This window comes from Adiantum capillus-veneris, chromosome 4 (genome assembly GCF_014529385.1).
Source record: "Adiantum capillus-veneris isolate H3 chromosome 4, ASM1452938v2, whole genome shotgun sequence".
NCBI classification, from domain to species: domain Eukaryota; kingdom Viridiplantae; phylum Streptophyta; class Polypodiopsida; order Polypodiales; family Pteridaceae; genus Adiantum; species Adiantum capillus-veneris.
The window spans coordinates 99,268,730-99,293,386 of NC_140934.1; the positions used below are offsets into that span (position 1 = coordinate 99,268,730).

The 24,657-nt window shown below is 44.0% G+C and overlaps 1 protein-coding gene and 1 pseudogene across 2 annotated transcripts in view; both read left to right on the forward strand.

The window, feature by feature from the left end:
• Window positions 1-24,657, forward strand: part of LOC147459680 (Metallopeptidase M24 family protein) — a 134,606-nt gene that overhangs the window by 59,882 nt on the left and 50,067 nt on the right. Inside the window, exons 2-6 of one of the 2 annotated variants that reach the window (XM_086510897.1) lie at window positions 6,188-6,237; window positions 6,800-6,860; window positions 8,153-8,248; window positions 8,357-8,506; window positions 13,481-13,612. In XM_086510897.1, the coding sequence (XP_086367023.1) occupies window positions 6,188-6,237; window positions 6,800-6,860; window positions 8,153-8,248; window positions 8,357-8,506; window positions 13,481-13,612 (489 nt within the window). Of the gene's footprint in view, window positions 1-6,022; window positions 6,238-6,799; window positions 6,861-8,152; window positions 8,249-8,356; window positions 8,507-13,480; window positions 13,613-24,657 lie in introns of those variants that run through there. The other variant, XM_086510896.1, reaches the window with a different exon arrangement.
• Window positions 8,546-11,253, forward strand: LOC147459681 (uncharacterized; annotated as a pseudogene).

The following is a 24,657-nucleotide window of genomic DNA, read 5'->3' on the forward strand; positions in this document are numbered from 1 at the left end:
TGACCATAAGGGCAAGGCACACAACAAATCTCGCAGGAAAGATGTTGAGTGCCACCATTGCGGGAAGAAAGGGCATTATAAACGCGAATGTTTCGAGTGCAAGAAAGAGAAAAACAAGGGTTCTGAAATAGATGCAAAGGACAAGGGAAATGCAAAGAAGAGCAATGTTTTGATTGAGGAAATAAATGTTGCAAGTAGTTGTGAGAGTGACAGCAGCAATGATGTACTCAATGCCTCTTCTTTGGATGCACATACCCTGTGTATGGGTTCTAATGAGGACATGCATACTTGGATCCTTGATTCAGGTGCCTCCTTTCATGTGACACCTCACAGGGATTGGTTTTCCCAATACATAGGTGAGGTGCAGGGCACTGTCTATTTGGGGAATAATTATGCATGTGATATAGCTGGAATTGGCAGTGTGCAGTTCTTTTTTGGAGATGGTATGACTTTTCTTTTGCATAAAGTGCATCATGTGCCACAACTCAAGAAGAGTTTGATCAGTACATGGCAGCTGGATGATGCAGGCTATCACACCACTTTTGGTGATAACAAGGAAGATATGTAAAGGGTCACGGATTGTAACCAAGGCTGCAAAGTGGACACCTTATATCCTTTGTATGTATCCAGTGTGCGTGACCATGTTGTCGCTGTAACCGAGCAGCCAAGTGTTTCTTTGTGGCATGGCCGGTTGGGACACATGAGTAAAAGAGGAAAGGAAACTCTATCTCGTTGTGGTTATTTGCCGTGTTTGAGGTATGCTGATTTTTCTCGTTGTGAGCACTGTATTTATGGTAAGCACACTCAAACACTGCACAAGAGATCTCTTTCTTTGAAGTCTGACAGGTTAGACTTAATTTATTCAGATGTATGTGAAATGCCCCAGTTGTCCTTAGGGGGAAAGAAGTATTTTGTCTCGTTTATCGATGATGCCACACGTAAGGTGTGGGTGTCTCCAATACGTGCTAAAAGTGATGTTTTGGATACTTTCAAGAAGTTTCTTGCGTTTGTTGAGAATCATACTGGCCTGCTGAAAATCCACCTGTTATTGGGAGCCTGCTGTTTTTGATGACTTACAAGCTGAAAATCCACCTGTTATGGATCATTGGGTGCATAGGTCTACTTGGGTGACAAGGGCCTCCGATAGATATGAACCGTCTTTGGACTATGTCATGCTTACTGATTGTGGTGAGCCGTCTTGTTATAAAGAGGCTATGCAATGTGATGACAGTAAGAAATGGTTCAAAGCAATGGTTTTGGAAATGCAGTCTTTGGAGAAGAACCATACATGGGATTTGGTTGATTTGCCTAAAGGGCATAAGGCTCTGCCATGTAAATGGGTTTACAAGACAAAGGTCACATTTGATGCTTCTTCTAAGTACAAGGCACGTTTGGTTGCTAAAGGGTACAAGCAAAAGCATGTGTTGACTTTGATGAGATTTTCTCTCTTGTCGTGAAGCTTGCCACATTACGACTTGCTTTGGGTCTGGTTGCTTCTCAAGATATGGAATTAAAGCAAATGGATGTAAAAACTGCGTTTTTGCATGGTGATTTGCTTGAGATAATCTATATGATGCAGCTAGAAGGTTTTGTGTCAAAGGGGCAAGAGAAAAAAGTTTGTAGACTCTTGAAGAGTTTGTATGGTTTGAAACAGTCTCCACGTGCAATGTATCATAAGTTTGATACATTCATGAGGTCTCAGGGATACAGAAGATGTAATTCGGATCACTGTTTGTATACCAAAAAGGCCAGTGATGGAAGTCTTCTAGTGCTGATTTTGTATGTTGATGACATGCTTATTGCGGGCAAAAATGTCACTGAGTTGAATGCATTACAACAAAGCTTACGGAAACGCTTTGACATGAAGGATCTTGGTAATGCTAATCATATTTTGGGCATGCGTATATCTTGAGATAGACCCAACAGACGTCTGTATCTATCTCAGCAAGGTTACATTGATAAGGTGTTGCATCGTTTTCATATGGAAGGGGGAGAGGCAATTGGTACTCCGTTGCCTCCATATGTAAAAATTATTGCACAGGATTGCCCAAAGACAGATGATATGCAGGCTGAAATGGCCAAGATTCCTTATGCATCAGCTGTTGGCAGTTTGATGTACGCTATGGTTGCCACACGTCCTGACATTGCATTTGCGGTGGGAGTGGTGAGCAGATACACGAGTAACCCTGGCAAAAAGCATTGGGAAGCAATGAAATGTATCTTGGGATACTTGAAAGGCACTAAAGACTTATGCATTTGTTTTGGGAAGAGTGAGACATTTGTGCATGGCTTTACAGATGCAGACTTTGTTGGACATCCAGATTGTAGAAAGTCTACCTCTGGATATGTGTTTACTTTCACGGGAGATGCACTTTCTTGGATTTCTAGACTGCAAAAATGTGTTGCATTGTCTATCACTGAGGCTGAATATGTGGCTGCCATCGAGAGAAGCAAAGAAGCTTTATGGCTCATGCGTTTGGTAGAAGAGCTTGGCATCAAGTTACAGTTCCTGCGCTACATTGTGATAGTCAGAGTGCTATTATGCTTGCAAGGAATCCTGTTTTTCATGCCGAGACAAAGCACATAGAGGTTAAGTATCACTTTATCAGGAGTGTGCTTGAGGACAAGGCTATCACCCTTGTCAAGGTGCATACTGATGACAATCCTGCAGATCTTCTGACCAAGTGTCTCCCAACAGAGAGGTTTGCAAATTGCCGCCAGATGATGGGGGTTGGATGAGTAAGTGTATAGTCAGCTGATGTACCATAGTTAGTTGATTCTTTTATCTCCGAAGGCACATTGCCTTTAGGTGGGAGGTTTTTAGGGAATAATGTTTATAAAGGCATTTTAAGCTTTGAGTCCAAGGGTCCAAATGTGAATGGCCCTTTGGACCTTTAGGTCACTTACTCATATATTAAAGAGAGAGCCTCAAACTCACCACAAGGTGGTCTTTTCCCAAATCGTACGAACGCTCTGTGTGTGTGTGTGTGTGGAATTCTCTCCTCTCCACGCCATCTCCTTCGGAACGAGTTTCGTGGGCTACTCCTGCTTCACTCTACCCTTCTTCTCCATCGCCATCACAAGAGGTACCAAGTAGGCTTCTTCTTCACCTTCCCCACACTCGAGATTGGCAAAACACCTGAAGAATTACCCGATTGATAAGATTTACTTGAGATGGCGTGTGGCCATTGCATCTCCTCTCAGGTAGGGAGGAAAGCCGAAAGGACAGACGAGTGTAGAAAGGTGGAACCTGTATTCGTAGAAAGAGATGGACAAGAACTCTTGAAAAGAAGATGAACCAAAGAACCACCGGAAGATAAACTTGAGAGTTACAACGCAGCAACTGAGTGCGGAAGAAAAGGAAAGATGAAAGCAGAACTGGTACAACATTGCGTGGGGCCCAACCCGAATCAGATGAACGAAAGTACAAAACTTTGCCACACTTGGGGCAAAGTGAAAGATCAGGAAGCCCTCATTTTCTTTGATTGAGGAGCCAAGGCCAACTTCTTTTCACTTGAATTGGCGGCTTAACTTGGAATTATGCTAGACAAGCTTAGGCCATAGGCAGAGGCAGTTCTAGCGGCACCCGGACGGGATGTTGCCATTACGCCGATCATTGGCAAACTTCATTTGCAATGTCAAGGGTGTTTAGGGGTCGAGGACTTCTATATCATGCCTTTGGAAGGGTGTGATGTCCTTCGAGGAATCCCTTGGTACCACAAGAACAACGCTGTGGTTGACTATCGGGCTAAGAAAGTGACTTTGACAAATGAAGGGCAAAGAGATTGTACTTGATGAAAATCAGTTTCTTTACTCGATTTTCTTGAGAGAATTGAACGATGATTGAAGGTCGAATATGTTTGACCTCGACAAAGAACGACAATATTTTCTGCAATAGGGGCTGACTGTTTCTGTGAAGGTGTACAAAGCGAGGTCACTCTCATGTTTTGGAAGCGGATAAAACACAAAGTCCAATAGCATCTCTCAGTACACAGTCACACAAGAAAAGAATCAATCATTGCATGAAAAGGAACCTCTTTCTTATTCATTTCTCTACAGCATGAGAAGTATTTTTTGCATGATAGAGATTTAATTGTTCATAAGGATCATCAAGCCCTCAAGTGGCTCCAGTCTGTTGCGAGTACACCTTGGCATCACCATCACACAAAGTATCCATTTCGCTTCGGGTGGTGACCATGCATTGAGTACTGGGATACTTTGGGTACTTGGGTTCTTGGGGTACTTGGGCACTTGGGGATCTTGGGTACTTCAGATACTTAGGTACTAGGATACTTGGGGTACTTGGGGTTCTTGGTGCTTGGGGTACTTGAGTACTTCGGGTACTTGGTACTGCTTGCAATCTACATTGAAGCAGAATTTTCTCTTACCCAAGCTCAATTCCTTCCTGCGAGTGCACCCCTTGTCGGCCTTGCGCTCACACCAAGGTTGCTTTTTCCCACCTCATGTTGATTGGCTTGCCGTGATGTGCAAGGTCCGCTCTCGATGAGTGGAAAAGAGGAACAAGGGGAGGTTGGACAAGCCCTTATTTTCTGGGTTACCTTTCACCCTTCAAACACATAGATTAGAGAGATTGACACGCCCAAGTGGTCTTGGGTTTCGTGTAATCTAGAAGAATATTTATGTGGTTCTTTATGGCTTAGTGGCCCTTCAGACAAAGCGATGAAGACGGGAGCAGGAGCACGCCCGATGTGCGAGGGACTAAGGGTGGAGTGGCTAATTACTCCGGGGTAGGGACACAGATTCTTTGACAAAATAAATCCGAGAGAGGTTCTTAGGTTCTTTTCTCGAGTGATGATACCGAACACTACCAAAGAGCTGTGATACTAATGTAATGTGTAGCGTAAGTGATTGATTGTGAATGCTTAGGATGAGTGCTCTGTGCGTCCTCAAGGTTCCTTTTACTGTCCTTTTTACTTCATAAGAGAGATGTGCAATAGACTAGAGGGAGAAGAGAGAATGATATTGAGTAAAGGTTCTGTGAGTGACAAAGAGAGAAAGAAGACTTAACTCTAGATGGGGTCCCAAAGCCCCCAAGGGCCCCCCTCTCTATCGCTAGAGAGGTATTTGTTTTAGATTGCACAAATGGTGATACAATGGTCCTAGATGCTGAGATGTGATGGGGCTCAAGGCTGAAAACTGAAAACGCTGGTGCTGAGGAGGTACTGGAGGCTGATATGGTACAAAAACGATGATGGGCTGGCTGATGCTGATGCAAAACGCTGATTTGCAGGTGTGAGGCTGAGGGTAAAACTCCAAGCGAATGCTGAAAACACCAGGCTGAATGCTGAAAAATGCTTTGGGATGGTACTATTGACAAAACGCCAAAGAAACTGAGGTGTTGCTGGTACTTGTGCCGGTACTGATATATGCTTGAGAAGTGACCCCTAGGATCACTTATATATGGAATGAAAACTTGGTCGGGCAATGCCAATGAAAAATCCACTATTCCTAAATAATGGGCTAAATATCACTTATTAATAAGTTAAAGACCTATTATAAGAGGTGCTTTATATGCAGTTAATTCCCTAGGCTTGGTACTAATGCAACTGTATGGGAACACTCCCGAGTGCCTACACCTAGCAGACACTTGCTGTGCTCATGTGCAATCAGAGGGTATGCAACTACTCTAAAGTGCTTGGGCATGGAGGAGGCTCACAAAGGTGCCAGAACACTTCCTAGGCTTTCCTAAACCCTAGAATTAAGAGTTAGCTTGTCCACATGCAAATAGGGTTAGATGTGCACGTGACAATATAATTCTTTTTGGGATAAGGAACTTTTTGTAAAGAAACTGGTAGAGTTGTTTAACGATTAGTGTGTAAAGGTTAATCATATGGCATGCTTTGACCTCCCATAGGCTTTTGTTCCATAATCTTTGCTCAGATTGGACATAGTTTTGATCTTTATTCAAGAATCTGAAAGGTGTGCTGCATATCAACCCAACTTCTTCAAGAATGATGATCTATAATTTTTCCTTCTTGTGAATGCTATGTGCATGTTTTCTCAAGTATGTATTGATATGATTTACTTGCGAGCAGTCAATGCTTGGAATGTTCATGTTGGTAAACATGCAGGTGCCAAATGTCTCCTCTTTGGAAAGTGTGCCTTACTACACATTGTCAAGACACTCTTGCTCATTCAGCTGGTGACTTTCTTTTGTTGTGGTCAGGGAGGCGAGGAGCAATATGACTATTGCACTGATAACCTTGTCCTATTCAGGTGAGGAAAGGCAGTGCTTTCTCAATGTTCAATGCTAATCAATTTATTTTTGTCATTCAACTTGACCTCAAGAGTATGAGGGCAGAGTTGAAGACTGTTGCATATTGTTGTTGCCGTAGGGATGACTGTAGGCTGATGCCTTTCTCAAGTTAATCCTATTGCCCTTATTCTCAACAAAAAACCATATAGATTTTCTGTTGAGACTGTTATCCAAATTTTATAAGAGCGGCTAGTTGCCAATGAATGCCAAGGACTAGTTACTAATTCTCTACTCAACCTAGAACACGATCATAATAAATTGACTCGAATGAAGTTCTGGTAACAAACGGAAAGTCAGGGTTTTGTTACTTTAGAGCTTATTCAATGGGCTTCTAAGAAATATTAGAGACTGTTGAAGCATGGATTTTCCTAAGTATAATTTGGAAACTTATGTAAAAGTTATAATTGTCGATTCTCATGTGTGCGTTGATGCTTTGATGTCATAATGGAAATGTCAATTCTAGAGGATGCTGTGGTGAAGACGTTTTTCATCTGCGTGACATTTTATCTGCTTCATGACCAGGCAGGAAAGCTATTTTGCATACTTATTTGGAGTTAAGGAGCCAGGTTTTTCTGGTGCCCTGGTACGTCTTGATTCTTGAAGCATATTATGTTAAGGTGGGTTCTTTTTGTGATTTGATACTCCATCACAATAAAAGCACTTCATTCATTCTCAAAAGGGTATTTAGTGATCAGGTCTATGTACATTGTGAATGTCTAAGAAGGTTTTGTTTGAGTCAATTGTCAAGAGATTTAAAGTACTTTTTTGTGTCTGGTCATTTATAATTGGGGTGACAAGGATAACTACCCATGAGATGCGAAAAGTGACTGCTTGGGCTACTGAAGGTAATTTGAAGGTGGTGGATGCCCAAGGAGAAAATCTCCAGGTCACAGCTTCCCTGTATGATCCAGGCACACAATGGTAGTAGACATAATGTGCCATGTCCACCTCACAGCTAGCATATATAATCAGTTGCGTGTGGAATATCATGATCTTGCAAAGGTAGAAGACATTATGGCACCAACTCCACCTCACAGCTTGCAAATATAATTCGTGTGCTGGTTACCTAAAGGGCCTCTGAGCTCTCTGATACAAGATATGCTACACCAGAGCACACAAGGGGTCCTTATATAGGTCCCTTGCTACTTTAAAGCAACTTTCTAAAAGCAATTGGCATAAAGTACAGGCAACTACGAAAAGCAGTGGGGGCACTCTGCAAAAGGCCAACCCATGTGGATGAACCTAACTAAGCCACATAGCTTTTGGGAAAGCTAAGTGGCCCAATAGCTAAGTGGCTCTTCACAAGCTCATCATAATGATGGCTGGTATGCACCAGAGGTTCCGCCATGTGTGATGCGCCACCTCATCGGTTAGCCACATCATGAGTTCTACAATGTCATCATTTGGTGACACTAACCACCTCCTGGGCAAGGAGACTCCCTCATAGTTTTATAATGGCAATTTGGGTAGTCAAAAAATGACAAGAGGGGGGGGTCCAGGCGGCAAGAGGGATCTGAGCCGAAGGAAGGTGCAGTGAGGCAGCAAGGAGCAGGATGCTAATGGAGGTTTTGTGAGGGGGACAAGCTTGTGATGAAAGGGGGGACGCATCAAACGAGCAACAGCTATGCATCGTGGTATTTAATGTCTGATATAGTGGATTAATGTCTTTTAGAACTTTGGGCCCAAAAATTTTCGCAAGACAGGAAGGTGTCCCCAAAGCTTTCCCAGCTCTGTAGCCTTTGGCCATTAGCTGTTCTGTATATGCCGACTGTCACAGCTTGTTTTCGTTCTGCATGTTCAATGAAGGGAAGTACCTATTTGTAGAAATTCGATTGCAGCTATATGACATTAACACCATGGGCTGTCTTGGTTTAGGACATAGAAACATGCGAAGCATATCTATTTATACCAAGATTGTCACCAGAGTATGCGATCTGGTCTGGAGAAATACACTCACCAAGCTACTATAAGGTGCATTTGGTGATAAATAAATCCAAAGTTTCTCCATATTTACTAACTGTCTTTTATCTGCAATTGCACTATGTGAGCTTGCGTGACGCTGGCATGTTTAATGTGCAGGACCTTTACAAAGTGGATGCAGTTTTTTATGTTGATCAAATCAAAGAGTTCTTGACTGGCCGTACAAAAACAGCAAAAGGTTTGGTGCTGTACCTGCTCCATGGCTTAAACACAGATAGCAACAATTACTCGAAACCTGCGCATTTTGAGGTCAGCAGAGTCCTTTTTCCTGTTGCCTGAAGTTTGTACATGGAAAAGTTTGTCGGATATGCTGGTCAATTAAAAAGGTACTGTTCGTCACGTGGGCAAGCTGGATATCTGGGCATAATTAATGTCAATGGAATATGTTCACATGGTTTTTACAATGTTCTGATCGATGTATTTGAACTGAAATACGTTATTGTGATCATAGTTTTTTTCGTTCACGTACGGAAGGCCTGCCGTACTGCCGTACGGGTACGGGTACGGATGAAGCACGGATGGGGATTTCGTACCTGCAGCCAGCGTGGCAAAAAATTTGGGGCAAAAAGGTTTCGGCTGCACTTTTTTGGCCGTGCGCTCGTATAGTCTGTAGGCGAATGTCTCTGCATAGAATATACAGAGATTGCAGAGACTCGGACACTGTCACAGAGCGTGTATTAAGTGAGATTTGGACATCAGCCCGCCCATCCTCTCGAGTCTCCGCCCTCGGGTCGCACTCTCTCTTGCCTCCAACCTCTCCCGCCAACACATAGCGCAGCAGCCAGCTCAGTACTCCAAGGCTCAAGCTCGTTGCACCATCTTCCAAGTTCCAACTTCCAAGCTGAATTCTTTGCAAGTTTGCAGATGGGCCGAACAAAGCGTCCCGAGTGGCAGTATGTGCAACAAGTGAAGAGTCTTCCAAAAGGAAAACGGACTTGTAAATGTAATTTTTGTGGGCATTCATGGGACGGTGGTCCTTTGCGTATCCGTGCACATATTTTGGGCATTGCTGGCCATGGTGTGGGAGGCCCATGTGATGAGGGCCCAGCAGATGTTGTAGAGATTGTCACAAGATTGCATGCAGATGCAAGGCCAGAGGGAGAAGACAGAGCTGCTTTTGTAGATGCACTGGTCAATGATTTGGAAGGAGATGCCTCTCAAGCTCAAGGAGGTGCTTCAATGAGTACGCATGCTAAGGGAACAACTATGTAAGTGGCTCTTCCAAGTCCAATGTGGGGTCCTCAAGCAAAAAGAGGAGGATTTCTCAAGGGGGTTTGGCGAGTGCATTTGGCTTGCAAACACGGAAGCAAGCAGACCAAGCCTTGCGCAGGTTTTTTTATGCTGAGGATGTTCCTACATGGAAAGTAAGGAGCCCTTACTTTTTTGCAAATGGTGAAAGCTATTGGGCAAGCAGGTCCTTCGTATGTTCCCCCCTCTTATCATGCTTTGCGCACCACAGAATTGAATGAGGAGGTTAAATGCGTAAAGACTGAGATCATGGGTGTACGCGAGAAATGGAAAAGATATGGATGCTCTATTGTGTGTGATGGATGGTCTGACACTAGGCGCAAGCCTATCATTAACTTTCTTGCATGCTCTATTCATGGGTCAGTGTTTTTGAAAGCTGTAGACACATCTGGGGAAACAAAGACATCGGAATTTATTTTTAAGCATCTCAAACAGGTTATCAGAGAGATTGGTCCAGCAAATGTTGTGCAGGTATGCATGGACAATGCAACCAATTGTGTTGGTGCTGGGGAGATGATTGAAAGGGAGTGGAAACACATTTTTTTTACCAGATGTGCTTGCCATTGCTTGGACCTTTTGTTTGAGGACATTGGACAGATTGGTTGGGTTGGAAAAGTGCTTGAGGATGCAACAAAGATTGTCACATTTGTGACAAGAAAATCTACTGTGTTGGCATTGTTTCGGAAACTTAGCAAGAAGGACTTGGTCAAGCCGTCAGCCGCTCGATTTGCGTACTACTTTATTATGTTGGCCAATCTTGTGGATGAGAGATGCATGCAAGGTATGCGCAAGCTTATGATTGATGACAAATTTGTTAAGATGAAGAGATCCAAGACTCAAAAGGCTACTGAGGTCTCGAACATTGTGTTTAATGCATCCTTTTGGCAAGAGGCAAGGCTGATTTTGAAAATGTGCTCCGATTTTGAAAATTCTCCGTTTGGCTGATAGGGAAGGAGCCACCATGGGGCTTATGTACGAGCTTACGGATCGCTTGGTAGAGCAAATTGAAAACATGCAAGGCATTGATGCTGCAAGGATGAGAGAGATTAGGGATCTATGCATTGAAAGATGGAATATGTTGCACACACCGTTACATGCTGTTGGATACATGTTGCATCCCATATGGCGAGGTGCATCAAGGATGGATGACATTCTTGGACAGGTACACCAAGGGTGATTTGACCTTGCAAGGCACCCTAATTGATGAGTTTGACATTTATAAAGCTGAAAGCAAGTCATTTGCTCATCCAATTGCAAAAGATGCATTGAGGATGCAAGAGGGAGTGAAATGGTGGGAAACTTTTGGGGCTTGCACACCTGCTTTGCAAGCTCTTGCTTTGAGAGTGCTTTCGCAAGGGACATGTGCCTCTCCATGTGAGAGAAATTGGAGCACCTTCTCTCTCATTCATACCAAGAGAAGAAATAGGCTACTCCCATCTCATACAGAGAAGCTTGTGTACATACACACGAACTTGAGGCTCATATCCAAAATCAAAGAGCGCGGCTATGAGAGAATGGAGGTCACATTGGAAATGCTCAATAAGGAAAAAGATGAGGACCGCTTGCTTGCCTTGTAAGAGATTCAGGAGGCCATTGCAGAGAGTACTACAGATGCGATAGAGCCTATTCCCATTGCTGGGACCAGTCATATTGGAGCATCATGCTCAGTTGGTGGTGATGAGGATGAGGACGAGGAGGAGGATGATGCTGCTTATGACGATGAGGATGTGAGCTATGGTGAGATTTAGAGCTCACTGTGCTTGGCCGCTTGCTTATGGAGTCTGGACCATGGTTTTTGACATTTACTTATGCGGCATGCCGTTACCCGTATGGTGTTCTGTTCACTGTTGACTCTAGAGTCTACAGTTTAGATTCTAGCCTCTAGTCTCGCCTCTCTACTTATGTTTTGGATTCAGCCTTCAGGAGACTACACTCATGATTCCTGAATGTTTTTGGCTTGCTTCTATTGTCCTGACTCTTGACTTCTTTCTGTTTGGAGGTTACTTTATGAATCATTACTTAGAGGTCTGAGGCACCATCTTGATTCTCTCCAATCTCGACTCTCCAGAGTCCACTTTTAATTTCTAAAGTTTCTATGGTTTTAAGTTTTAACTTTTGTCTGTCTATAAACTTATAAAGTTTTAAACATGGTGGTGTAGTAAGTATTTCTACAATTACTATGTAGCATCCTAAGACTGACGTGTGGAATTTTGGGTGGTCTGATCCGTACTTCCGTACCCATGTGCGTATGACGTGTGATTGACGTATGGAAAAACTATGATCGTGATAGATATGCTCATCAACTTTGGGCTGCAATAGAGAAGGGTGCACACAGAAGTCTGCAATTGGGTGTTAGTATGAGTTGTGAGCTCAATACTCCACCCTTAGGAGACGACCAATAATCCATGGTGCTCAGGTCGTTAATGCTTTGTAAGATGCGAGGTCATGTGTGAGCCTGAACATTGGTGGGACCCTAATTTCCAAATTGGATGACTTGTAAGTCCTCCCCCCTCGTGAAACCACCAAGGATCCATGGTGCTCAAGTTGGAAGGCCCTTGTTAAGAGGAGAAGCCATGTGTGCCCCTAGACATTGGTGGGACCCTAACATCCAAGTCATATGAGGTCTATCATGTGAACCTTGATGGTCACAAGATGACCTTTGTGAGCTTAACCTTTGGGTTAGGTAGGGGAGATTTGTTGGTAGGAACCCAAAAGCATATATTATTTGGTTGCAAGCTAAGAGCTATTCCCTATCAGATGAGGAAGGTTCCATGTGGGGGAACCACATATTTATCTGCAGTGAGCAGAATGGCTGCTGCGACGGTGGTCATGTTAGTATGTTAATGACCTCATGGGTGATCAAAAGTGTTCGTTGAGGGGGATTAAATCTTATTGGAGACAGTGACGAAAAGAAATAAAGGAAGAAAGATCCTAACCGTCGTTTATTACCTGTGAATTTATACTAAACCTTGCTTTGAATCTTAAGCTCAGAGACATTTTCAAATGTTTTGTTATTGACAAGAATTTCTCATTGGTTCTCTTGTACATGGGATGCAAGTCCAGCTTTTACACTTTTATTTCCATAACATCAAATATCCGAGAATGAAGGCATGAAATTTTCGCCAGTGTTGGACTGTCTATCGACATAAAACTGATATAACATAAAAGCCTGGGTCATGATTCATTGCATGCTATAATAAAGGAAAATCTCAATTTTTCTGGGATTACTGTTTGGTGAAGGTTTCATGGCAGGATGACTCTCATTACTCAGCCAACAGAGTGCATACTAAAGCCCTGGATTGGATAGAGCACTTTGAGTGGGGAGCTGGTGGATGTGTATTGGTGTCCTTTGGAGAATGCAGGTGTGTGTCACTGTGTAGGCTCGTAAATATCAGCAGGCAATCCAAAACATCTGGCTTTAGTGGATCCATACACATGTAAGGGATTTCAAAAAGATCAAGAGGTCCCACAATTATAGAGGGAAGATTCTTCTATTGACAAAAAGCAGGGGGTGGGTCTGTTGGCATAGACGGAGTGTTTGTCTCTTAAGAATTATGAATTCCTTTCTGACAAAGAATGATGTTCGGGGTTCATTGTGGTGGTCTTCGAAATATGAGGATTGCTGAGCCAATGATATTACAGTAATAGGAAATATCAATTACCACAAAGCATCAATTAGGACTTGTGAATAGGGATGCTAGAGCACCATCAATTATTGAGCCCGGATGATAAAAATACTTCAATGAAAGAGAAACCATGTAAAAATGCGTGATTCTTTTGCTTTGCATGTATGAGTGAACAATGTTGCAATGTTTTTGATATCTGTGGAAGTTGCATATAATAATCAAGCTGGTTGGTTGAATAAAAATATTGATGCTGGGGTAAAATTTTGATGTTTTTGTTGCAGCTTTTCCTTTCACATTTCATTTTGCTTATGTTCTTATTTGACGTAAGTGGTTTTTTGTCATTGGACAGGGGATTGATATGTTCGAAATAGACCTCAATACTTTACACCCAATAATTACAGAATGTCGAGTTATCAAATCACATTATGAGATTGATCTCCTGAGATTCGTAAATAAAATCAGCTCCAATGCACATGTTGAGGTATCTTTGATTAATGTCCTTTTAATTTAGCATATATTCCACAATAAACAACCACCCCCCCCCCCCCCCCCCCCCCCCCCCCCCCCCCCCCCCCCCCCCCCCCCCCCTCCCCCACCCCCACTCCCAAACACTCTCAGAAAAGAAAACCTCCCTTTCGCCTCTCTCAAAATGCAAAAGCAAAAAGCTACACGTGCTCTCTCTCTCTCTCTCTCTCTCTCTCTCTCTCTCTCTCTCTCTCTCTCTCTCTCTCTCTCCAAACATGTGGGGCTTTTGATCCTTAGCATTACATAAAATCGACCATAGATTTATATACAAGAGATATGGGAAAAACCCTGAAAGATATACAATGAGATCAAGGGGCCTCCCTTATCCAAAGGGAACCCTCCTATAAAACTTGCACTTTGAATCCAGTCAGGGGTGCTCTCTCTGGACCAAGGAAAATCTGACGTACTCCTGCTGATTGCAATAAAAATATGTCAACACAAAGTGGGCCACTCCTCAAAGTTACATTTAGAAATCTCCATGGACCAACGTGAAGAACCGGGCAGGCAAATTCTATGATATCTGCTGGTGATGCAAAGCATGTTGAATAGTCAAACTCTTCAATAAATGGAGGAGACTCACTCTCTTGCTCACCACCCAATAGTGCTTACTATAAAAGGAACCTGCGACTTGATCTCCAAGGAATCCAGAACCTTCTGAATTGGCATATCCTGGGACATCTCAAGCTGATCCTGAACTGCCTCCGATTGTTGGTCCTCATGCTCTTTCTGTCTGTCTAGCTTCTCGATTCTGATCTGGCAACCTCTCCTTGTTTGGGGTTGCTCTATCTCATCCAACCTCTATCTCACTACCTGTCTATAAACAAGGGTAGGCTATGCCTGTCTATGTCTACCTGCTCATCTCTCTGCCACCCCTCTAATCTCTATCATGCTATTGCATAGGGTCCTGTTGTTGTGCAGAGCTCGCAATGTTAAGATATTTGCCTGTCTCTGCTCTCAATCTCACCCACATGTACCTAGCTTGTTCATCCTTGCGAGCTATATGTATCAATGGGTGCAACTCCTCCCTGAATAACACTGCCACTCCTCCCGAGCCCCGCCCTCTGTGCTCTGATCGTGTCTCCTGTCTTCTACAGGCTGCCTCCCATCTGTATCCACTAATGTGAGGCATAGACTGCCCAGGGGCCTGATGTGTCTCAGAGTAGAAGATGATGTCTCTCCCGGAAAAACTCTCCTCAAAAGCACCTACATCAAGACGCATAGATCCATTACAATTCCAGGTAGCAACTTTGAGTGCAGTCCCATAGGCCTCACACCGTCATGTGGAGCGTCGCTCCAATATCACCACTTTTCCATCTCGGTAAAAGGCAATCTTTCCTTTTTCCCTTGCCGCTCTAATCTCTGGCATTACCTCCTGCATATGAGCGATCTGTGAGAGGGTAAGGTCATCTCCGAGAAAGATACCTGTTTCCTTAAGAGTTGGTCTTTTCTTCAAAAAGTCTTTCTTTGCTTCCATGGAGGGAAAACGAAGGATGAGTGCCCTTTCTTTCGAGGTTTCCCCATTGCTCCCATTTTTCTTGTTGTTGCCCACTCTCCAGGCTCTTGAGTGCATCGGCTCATGAACCCCCATCAAAGCCATGAGTTCTTTTACCTCTTCGTCTACATTATCTTTGTCTTTAAGACCGCAAATTCTCACAATCTATAGAGCGCACGCGTCGTCTTTGCTCCTCTTCTAGGGTCAAGTTGATAATGGTGGGTGTCGACGTTGTTTCCTTGCTTTTCCCTTTCTTGACCACCTCAATCCATTTCTGGGCTTCATCTGCGTTCTGTTGAGTCTTTGTAATAACGTCCACCCAGGAAGTCGTCATCTCTTTATGCTGCTCTTCCCCCTCTTTGATGGCTCGCACTTGCTCTTTGATTGAGTTTAGTTCTTCTATTACTGAGGGTTGTAGTTCTCCATCTTCAAGTGTGTTTCGTGATTGTGCCTCTGCGAGTGCCTTCTTGAGTGATGCAATCTCTTCGTCTTGGGCAAACATACGATCTTCGAGCATTTTTATTTTGCCTAGCAAGTTGCGGTTGATCTTGTTGATAGTTTTTGTCATTCTTCTTTACATTTTTGAACTGCATCTTCTAAAGTATCTGGTTTATCATTCTGCTTCCTCATGCTTGGTCGCCGCCAAAAACGAGGGGATTGCGGTGGTAAAAAGGGACCTCACTATACGCACAAGCACTTCCGCACTATGCATACATGCTTACCCACATTAAGCATACATTCACACTCTTTGCACTTTTAAATCGTCAATTTCTGAATTTCCGAATTTTCTGTTGAACCTGCAATTTCTGAATTTCCTGCATTTCCTGCATTTCCTGCATGCTTTTTACATTAACGTAAATTCGAAAATTCCGAAACTCTGAAATCTTCTCGTGGATTTCTGCAGGTCTGTCGGATGTATGGGCCTGTGGGCTGAGGAGGGGGAAGGGGGGCTAGGCGGGCTATATGCACCTGTGGGCTGAGGGGGGGGGGGGGGGGGGGGGGGGGGGGGGGGGGGGGGGGGGGGGGGGGGGGGGGGGGGGGGGGGGGGCAAGCGGGGGGAGAGGATGTGCAGGCTAAGGTTACGTGAGGGGGTGGGGTGGGTGTAGGTTGCGCGAGGGGGGTGCAGCAGGCTTCACGCGAGAGAGAGAGAGAGAGAGAGAGAGAGAGAGAGAGAGAGAGAGAGAGAGAGAGAGAGAGAGAGAGAGAGAGAGAGAGAGAGAGAGAGAGCATGTATACAGTGCTATTCACCAGTGATTAAGTAGTATTGTCTGTTAATCTCTCCCCCCCCCCCCTTGCCCCCCCTCGATCGCAGCTTAGGTAGAGACTACAACAAGGGACATGCAGCGCAAGAGTGTGAGGAACAAGTTCCACAGGGCCGTGTTGGTTGTTGGGGAACACCTCATGAGTAGTGCGCAGGTTGTGGGGGAGTACACAAGTTTCAACGGGGCAGCTCGACACTTCTCTGTGGTGCTAGTAGGTCACATGAGGCAACAACAGCAGGGCAGAAGCCTCACACGAGGTGCCTGAGGATAGACCAAGCAGCCGACCTTGGAGATGACGATATCTATGAAACCCCACCTAAATTGAAAGCAACATTTAGGCGGAGGATTCGAGAGAGCTCACTATCGCCAGGTTTTGTGAGAGCAGAGAAACTTTCTAGGATCAAAGATGATTTAATGTTTGAGAAGGTACATGTGGTGATTAAGGCAGAGCTGAGCCTTTTGAGGGGTGATATTGAAAAAGAGATGCATGAAAATGCGGAGACTTACAAAAAAGCTATGTATACATATATCAAGAAAGAATTGGACAAAGAGATGCTTAGTAAGCGTGACGAGATGTACACACCATTGAAGGCAGAAATGTAGACGATTGTAAGGGCAAAAGTGAATGTAATGGAATGGATGCAAAAAAAATTAGAGGATGCACTTGCTACGTTTGAATCTTGGAAATAAAAAATGGAAGAATGCATGAATGAAAAGTTGCATTGATCGAAGCACTTAAGGGAGACCTCGCAGCTTGCAAAAATAACCCCGCAAAGGAGGGAGAAAATCAACCCTCAATCATAAAGGAGCTCGAAAGCATCAAGGAGCAGGTGAAAACTCTACGAGAAGAGGAAGAGCAGAAGGCACGAACAACCTCCTCATGGGCGGAGCACCTATTCAAATCACAAGAGAAGGTTGATAAAGCTGAAAAGTGGATCGAGGACGCAAAGAAAGGAAAAGATAAGATGCATGAAGCCACACCGACATCCACTATCATCAATATGACAATTGAGGAGCAAAAGAGAGAGACCTAGAGCCCTTCATGTGCGTGTTACAGGTCTCAAAGACACTGGAAAAGTAGAAGAAGAATCGCAAGAGCTCTTGAAGCACATGGTATTTCTGAACCCACACACAGGTGCTTGGAGAGTTGGCAGGAAGGGAAGTGATAAGAAAGGAAGTCCCAAGGCAAGAGCACTCATTATACGCTTCCCTACACTAGAAGCTAGGAAAGGATTCTTGAAGAAGATGCCGACACTCAAGCAAACTAGGATATTTCTGGGTGATGACCTCACTCTAACACAGGTAGCACACATTGGAACAGCTGATGCCAAAGATCAAGGCGGCGAGGGAGAAAGGGAAAATTGCTTTCTACAGGGGAGGGAGAGTAGTGGTGTTGGAAAAACGCGCTGCATGACGGTGCGAGACCTATGGGACCAACCTTAAAATGGCACCATGGAATTGTAATGGATCAATGAAGCTAGATATAGGCGCATTTGAGGATAGCTTTAAGGGAAGAGACATTATTTTTACTCGGAAACGCATCAGACTCTTGGCGGCACATTACCTAGAGTGACAGGATACCATTGCGAGACCACTTGTAGGTAGGATGTGAGATCAACACATAGAGGACGGGGGTCAAGAGGTGAGGCAGTCCTATTCAGGGAGGAGCTTCAACCCCTTATCGTATTGTTCGAAGAGATGAGCGGGCTAGATATATGTAGGTAAGAGTGAGAGTGGAGACAGGGAGGCCACTCTAAAGTGCATTATGCTATTTTACCTCAGCACATCTTATTATGCATCGACTAGGGGGCAGTCACCCTCCATGATATTGGATGAGGAGTTCTCTAAGGATGGAGATTTCATTCTTTTGGGAGACTCTAATGCCAAGACGGGCCAGTCTTAGAAAGAGCTTTCTACAGTACCTCTAGAGGAAATGTTGAGAGAATTGGACGTCTGTGATATGGGATTGGCTAGGTGTTCGCAGGATGAAGAGCACACTGGATAGGGGGGATTCTGACAGATTTGGGGATTGCACATGGACTGGCCATCTTGAATGGCCTCCAAAGATTTCCAGCGTCGAGTGGGTTCACTTGTTTTCCTCATAGACATGGGGCTAGCACAATGTATTATGTTTTGGCTCAGCCCAGTTTCATACCCTCTATTTAGGATTTTACAGTCAGGCCCAAGCCTATTGGGGTAATAGCAGACATGCCCTCCTCACGTTTACCGTCTCATTCTAGCTCAATACAGCTCGACTCGCACAGCCATTTACGCATGCCCGATACACTTTTACTTCGGAGACTGATTGTGTCTACATAGATGGTATCTACAAACATAGAGGATTCGAGGAGACCTCTAGGGGAGCTTACTTATATATATTGACATAGATTCTACAGGATGCAACAACAGAGGCATACCCACACACTGAGCTTGGGCAGCGACGACGTTCTGGGAGCATACCCCAAAATACCTGGTATGATGAGGAGTGCAAAGAGACGAGAGCTCGACTTCAGAGGGAGGTACTTCTAGGAGTCATTACTCACAGGCAGTCACGGATTGCTTCTTGGTGTTTGGTACGACAGAAGAAGAGGTTATTTCTAGCTCGACTAGAGTAGGATTTATATCAGTTTTTTTAATCCAACATCCAGGCAAATAAAATTTTGTTTGCAGTTTCCGTAAATTCCTTCTATTACACCTTGAGGCATACTCTCCCCCACCAGTCATCACTTCTACGGAGGTATGGGGTCAGTATGCATAAGCTCTCTACACACTCTCGGGGCAGCCACCTCTCCCAGATCCATGCCCACACACATGTGATTTCTTTACTGCCGAGATGGTAAAGAAATCCATTGACTAGATGAAGACCAAGAGAGCATATAATCACGATGTCCTAGTAGCAGAGCATTTTATACATTCCAGAGATCTGCTTGCAGAGCTTCTAGCAGTGATGTTCAACCGTGCCATGTGCGAGGGTCTACCTGATACTTGGAGTTTGTATATTATGATACCTATCTTCAAGCTAGGGGAACCTATGCAGCCTGGGAACTACCGCACTATCATCATTGGACACGCATTGGCACGGTTGTACGCATCCATCCTTGAGCAACAGTTGAGCAGATGGGCACTTATCCCATCCAACCAATGAAATAAATGGCCACTAACTTCATCCACCAATAAAAAATTGTCAATTTGAAAAAATATAAAATTATTTTGAAAATAACCTCCCTAATTTTCATTAGCAAAAAGGGGAGGCATCACTAAGGCCTTATCCCTTTGGGGCTCTCTCTCTCTCTCTCTCTCTCTCTCTCTCTCTCTCTCTCTCTCTCTCTCTCTCTCTCTCTCTCTTTGCATTAGCAAGAGATAACTCTCTCCCTTTGTTATTGAAAGCCTCTCTCTCTCTCTCTCTCTCTCTCTCTCTCTCTCTCTCTCTCTCTCTCGCATGAGTAAGAATTTAGAGAGAGAGAGAGAGAGAGTATAATTGATGAGTAGAGAATTTTCCTGATTTTATCACAAATTAACAGAGAAAAAAATACCTGATTTTTTCTGTAAAATCAGAAACTCCTTAATTTCAAATCCTTTGTTTGGTCAACTCAACAAAATCTGATTTTCATTAGAAAATCGGTAAAAATCAGCACTCCATCACCTGCTTATGCAATATAGAGAAGAAAGATCAGCAAATAAATGAAAGTTTCATAAAAAACTGCATGAAAATAATACTATCCGACTCGAAAGCCTATCCATAGGTGTGCACACAGTCCATCTAATAGCCAAGCCAGCTTTGATACCATGAAACAAACACGCGGAGGGGATCTCTTGGCTAAAAGGATCGTCTATGGACACATGTCGGTGGACACGCGTCGGACAAACCACCGGAACATAGCCACCATTCAGCAGCCCCCCCGTGGTGGGGCAACGTCCTTGAGGATGTAGGCATGCACCTGTAAGACCGAGCGTCCCATACAACCCGGCCTCACCTCCTTGAGGTGACCTCGTGCACTCCTAGCCTCACGGGCTAACCACTGGCACTCCGCTAGTGGGGGTCGATGCTTACATGTGGGGCCTTGGCCTCCTTTTATAAAAATGATCGACCACATTGGCCCATTTCACACTACATCCGCCCGGACACTGGACGCTTATCCCGACGGTGTCATTGACTAGATCCCCTCTCTTGTACTTTGGAGCCTGAGTCTTTGAGGCACTGCTTTTGGGTTTGTCCATATGCGCAGCTAGTGTGGATTTTTAGTTTATTGTTTGCTGATTAGAGTGGGCATCCATGATGGTATCCGGTCTTTCTGCTTATTCTCTTAGGATATAGACTAGGTACTATATAGATGATACCAGATACAGGTCATGAGTTGGATTTCTGCCATCAAGACACAGTTTTCACCATGATATGCAACATCACGCTTTGGACTATGTGAAAGGCTTGCTGTGCCCATATTCTAGGCTCTCAGTCCTCCCCTACATCCACTGTTTTGACAACCATTTGGATAGAGTTGCTGCATACTCTTCACAGTCAGTGGGATTCTTTAGTCGGCTCCTCCAAGGCAGCAGAGCAACGTCGATGGGTCTTTCTTCACAAATGGGCAAGATCATCAGTTCTTTTCCGTCGAGATCATGGCCACATCACGTGCATTATGCACCCCCACAATGGTTCCTCCTACATTCATCATATAGGCCACCTTGATGTTTATATATCTCACTATTTCTTAGCCCGCTTTTGTACTTCCTCTGGGTGATAGGCCATTGTGCATTTTTAGAGGTCTCTTATGTACACAAAATACATCCCCTTTTTTAGAGAGAGAGAGAGAGAGAGAGAGAGAGAGAGAGAGAGAGAGAGAGAGAGAGAGAGAGCACGGCCGAGTTCCTGAGCCAAAGATGCACTGGCCCCAAAGGCTGGCGCCCCTTCCGGTATTTCTTTATTATTGCTTCACAAAGATACAATCTCTGAGGGTCCTCTCTTTGGGGATGCTTCCAAGCTAATCTGCCAAGAGGATAGGCCCTGGCACACTTAGAAAGGCCCCTTGCCTGCCCAAAAGCATTACATGTGAAAAGCACTACTTCTAAAAGCGTAAGGACCAGAATCTGGCGCCTCCTCTGCCTGCAACGTAAAACACAAAATTTTCTTATAGTTAGTGCAATTTTCAAGCCTATCCATACAGCCTGCCACATCAGCACTTTTTACGCAAATGTGGGTCCCAAGTTTATTTGAAAGGGTTTAGGCCCCTCGGCCGGGTCCTGTCACTTGGTAGGGTTACATTTTCAACCCTATCCCTCTATTTGGTCCACTCGGCCAATATCTGTAAGTTGTTTGGGGTTAGGTTTTTAACTCTAACCCCCAAGTGTCCTCTCGACCATACATCTTCTAGTTCGGGCATGCCACGTCATCAATTTGTGACATACCCCCCTCGTGAAGAATTGCAATCGCCCTCGATTACGCTTGCAAAAGAGACATGGGTCAAAAAACGAGGTGAGTAGACATTGACTCTAAGTACTGACGTACTCAACTACACACATTTAACACTTGCACATAAACGATAGTCACTAAACATTCACATCATTATCCCCATCGAGATCTCATATGAGAATCATGATCATTGTAACTTATTTAGCAATCACATCCAGATCACGTTGATCTTTTCATGGATGTCTTGATCTACTAAATCTTGTTATTGTCACATTCACATCACCCCTCGGGTGACTTAGACAAAATGCTGCAACAATTTCATCTTTCTGACACGCACTCAAACAATACACACATGAGAGAGCACATGTAACATATTCAATTCAGGAATTCCCTTTTCAAATGTACATATTTTTGTAAAGTCATTCACAGAATAGTGTCAGTATCCCTGAAATCTCAAAAGGAATTAGTGACTTTATTCCTAGAGATAACCTGCGACGAAGGAGTGACTCCCCTCTTGTGCAGTCTGCACTGCACCATATTCAACCTGCTGATTCATTGGTAACTTTCGGAATTGTCGAAGTAAACCAAAAGCCTCAAGGTAAAGCCCTAGTATTTGAGGAGTATCGCTAAGTCGTCCTCCTCCATGCACTTAGCATCGAGAGCCTGATAATTCCTGAACTTTACCAAATATGTGCGGCTCAGCTTACCTTTCACTTTCCTTTTTGTATGTACTAGGACCTGCTTTGAAACGAGGATCTAAGACCACTCCCAGACTGCAATCAAAATAGGACTTGTCGTCAATTTTTCTTTGAAGGTGTTGGACAATGCAATTCCTGAGGGTCCCCAAACAAATGAAACCCCTTACTGAGCCAAGAGATGCAATGGAGAAGCAATCTTCGTAAATTTTATAATGAACAACATGTTGTAAGAGCAGAGACCCAAAAACCTGCGAATTTTGTGAACATTCTTTCATTCTGGCCAATCTCGTACGGTTTCTATCTTGGCCGGGTCCATCTGTACGCTTGTTGTTGAGACGATGTGTCCCAAAAACTGTATCTCAGGTAGGAAAATTCCCATTAACCACCAATCGATGTCGCGGTAGTGCATCAAAAACCTGTAAGATTTGGTGTCTACGATTTGCTTCACTCTTGGAGAACACAAAGATGTTGTCGAAAAAGGTGCCCACAAATGACGTGCTCTCTCTAAAAATCATGTCCATCACCCTGTTGAACGTCGTAGGAGTATTTGTGAGACCAAAAGGCATCACCAAATACTCGTACAATCCAAAGGATATCCTAAACGTGGTCTCCAGGAGCAATCCTGATCTGATGATAGCCACTTTTCCGGTTGATTCTGTTGAAGCACGTAGAACCCTGTAGCCTGTAAAGAATATCATCGTACGAGGGTATTGGAGACCTGTTCTTGATGGTGGTTTTGTTGAGATGTAGTCATTGCACCTTCTCCAAGATCCATTTTTTTGAAGTAGTGGCGAACAATAAGGTGATGTACTAGGCTGAATTAGACCCTTTTCTAGAAGTTCGTTCACTTGGTTCATGATTTCTTCGTTGTGGGCTTTGTTTACTTTGTAAGGTGGCCGATTCGGTGGTGAACTCCCAGGGATCATATCAATCGTGTGATCTTCAGGTCTCTTAGGAAGTAGCTCACGAGGCAAAACCCTAACAGAAACAATTGTCTTGAGCTTCCAAAAATTCATACCGTCCTCTTTCCAAGTCAGCAAGATTGGAGTTCTTATTTTTATTAAGTTCATTCAAGTAGCTCGAGTAAACGAACAGACATGGATTCCATTTATTTTGAAACGATGGAAGCCGATACAAGTGGGATAGACTCACCCTTTAATTTTACATCAAGAGTAATCTTCAAAGCGGCCTTTCTTTCTCGATAATCGACCACGACACAGTTCTTGTGGTACCAAGGAATCCCCAAAAGGACGTCACACCCCTCGAGAGGCATGATGTAAAAGTGCTCTTGCCCTAGATACCCCTGGCAATGCAACCGAAGTTTTCCTATGACAACTGTAATGGCAACATCTCGCTCTGTTGCCGCTAGAACGGCCTCCATCCGTGGTCCCATTTCTTCTAGTGTGATTCCAAGCCGAGCCACCGGTTCAATCAAAATGAAGTTGGCCTTTGTTCCTTCATCAAAGAATATAAGGACGTCTTTATCACGTAGTTTGCCCCACGCTTTGTAGAGCTCCGTACTCTTGTGTATCTATTCTACGTACTTTTCCCTATGCTCTGTAGAGCTCTGTACTCTCGTCTATCTGTTATGGGCTTGTCCACACAAAATCTGGAACCAATCCTGCCTTTGTCTCCCTTTCTTTGCACGCTCATCCGCCACTTTGGAATTCTCTGGTTTGTCCTTTGCGTGTTTCTTTAATGCTGCCCTCTTTGTAGTTCAACATGCTACTCTACTGGCAGTTTGGGGAAGGTTGATTTCTTCTTATGCTGACTATCCTTCTTGTGAATCTTGCCCTAGTCTATTGGACATTGGCTTGTTTGAAGGGTAAGTTAGTGTGTCGGCATGCATACCAAAACCCTCTTTGCAATGACCCATAAGTCTTTGAAAGGAGTCAGACTTCTTTTGCAGACAAAATCATCGTATCTCCTTAGGTAAACCACAACCAAACCTCTCACCTTGTTGCTTGAAGGCGATTTTATTAAAAGAAGAGATTGGTAGAAAAGTATTCCAAAACCTCTGACAATAGGTGTCCAAGGTGTCTTGTTTGGTCATCCTCAGATGACCAAACCTCTGACAATAGGTGTCGAAGGTGTCTTGTTTGGTCATCCTCAGATGATTCAAGGGTGTGATGACATCCTCTT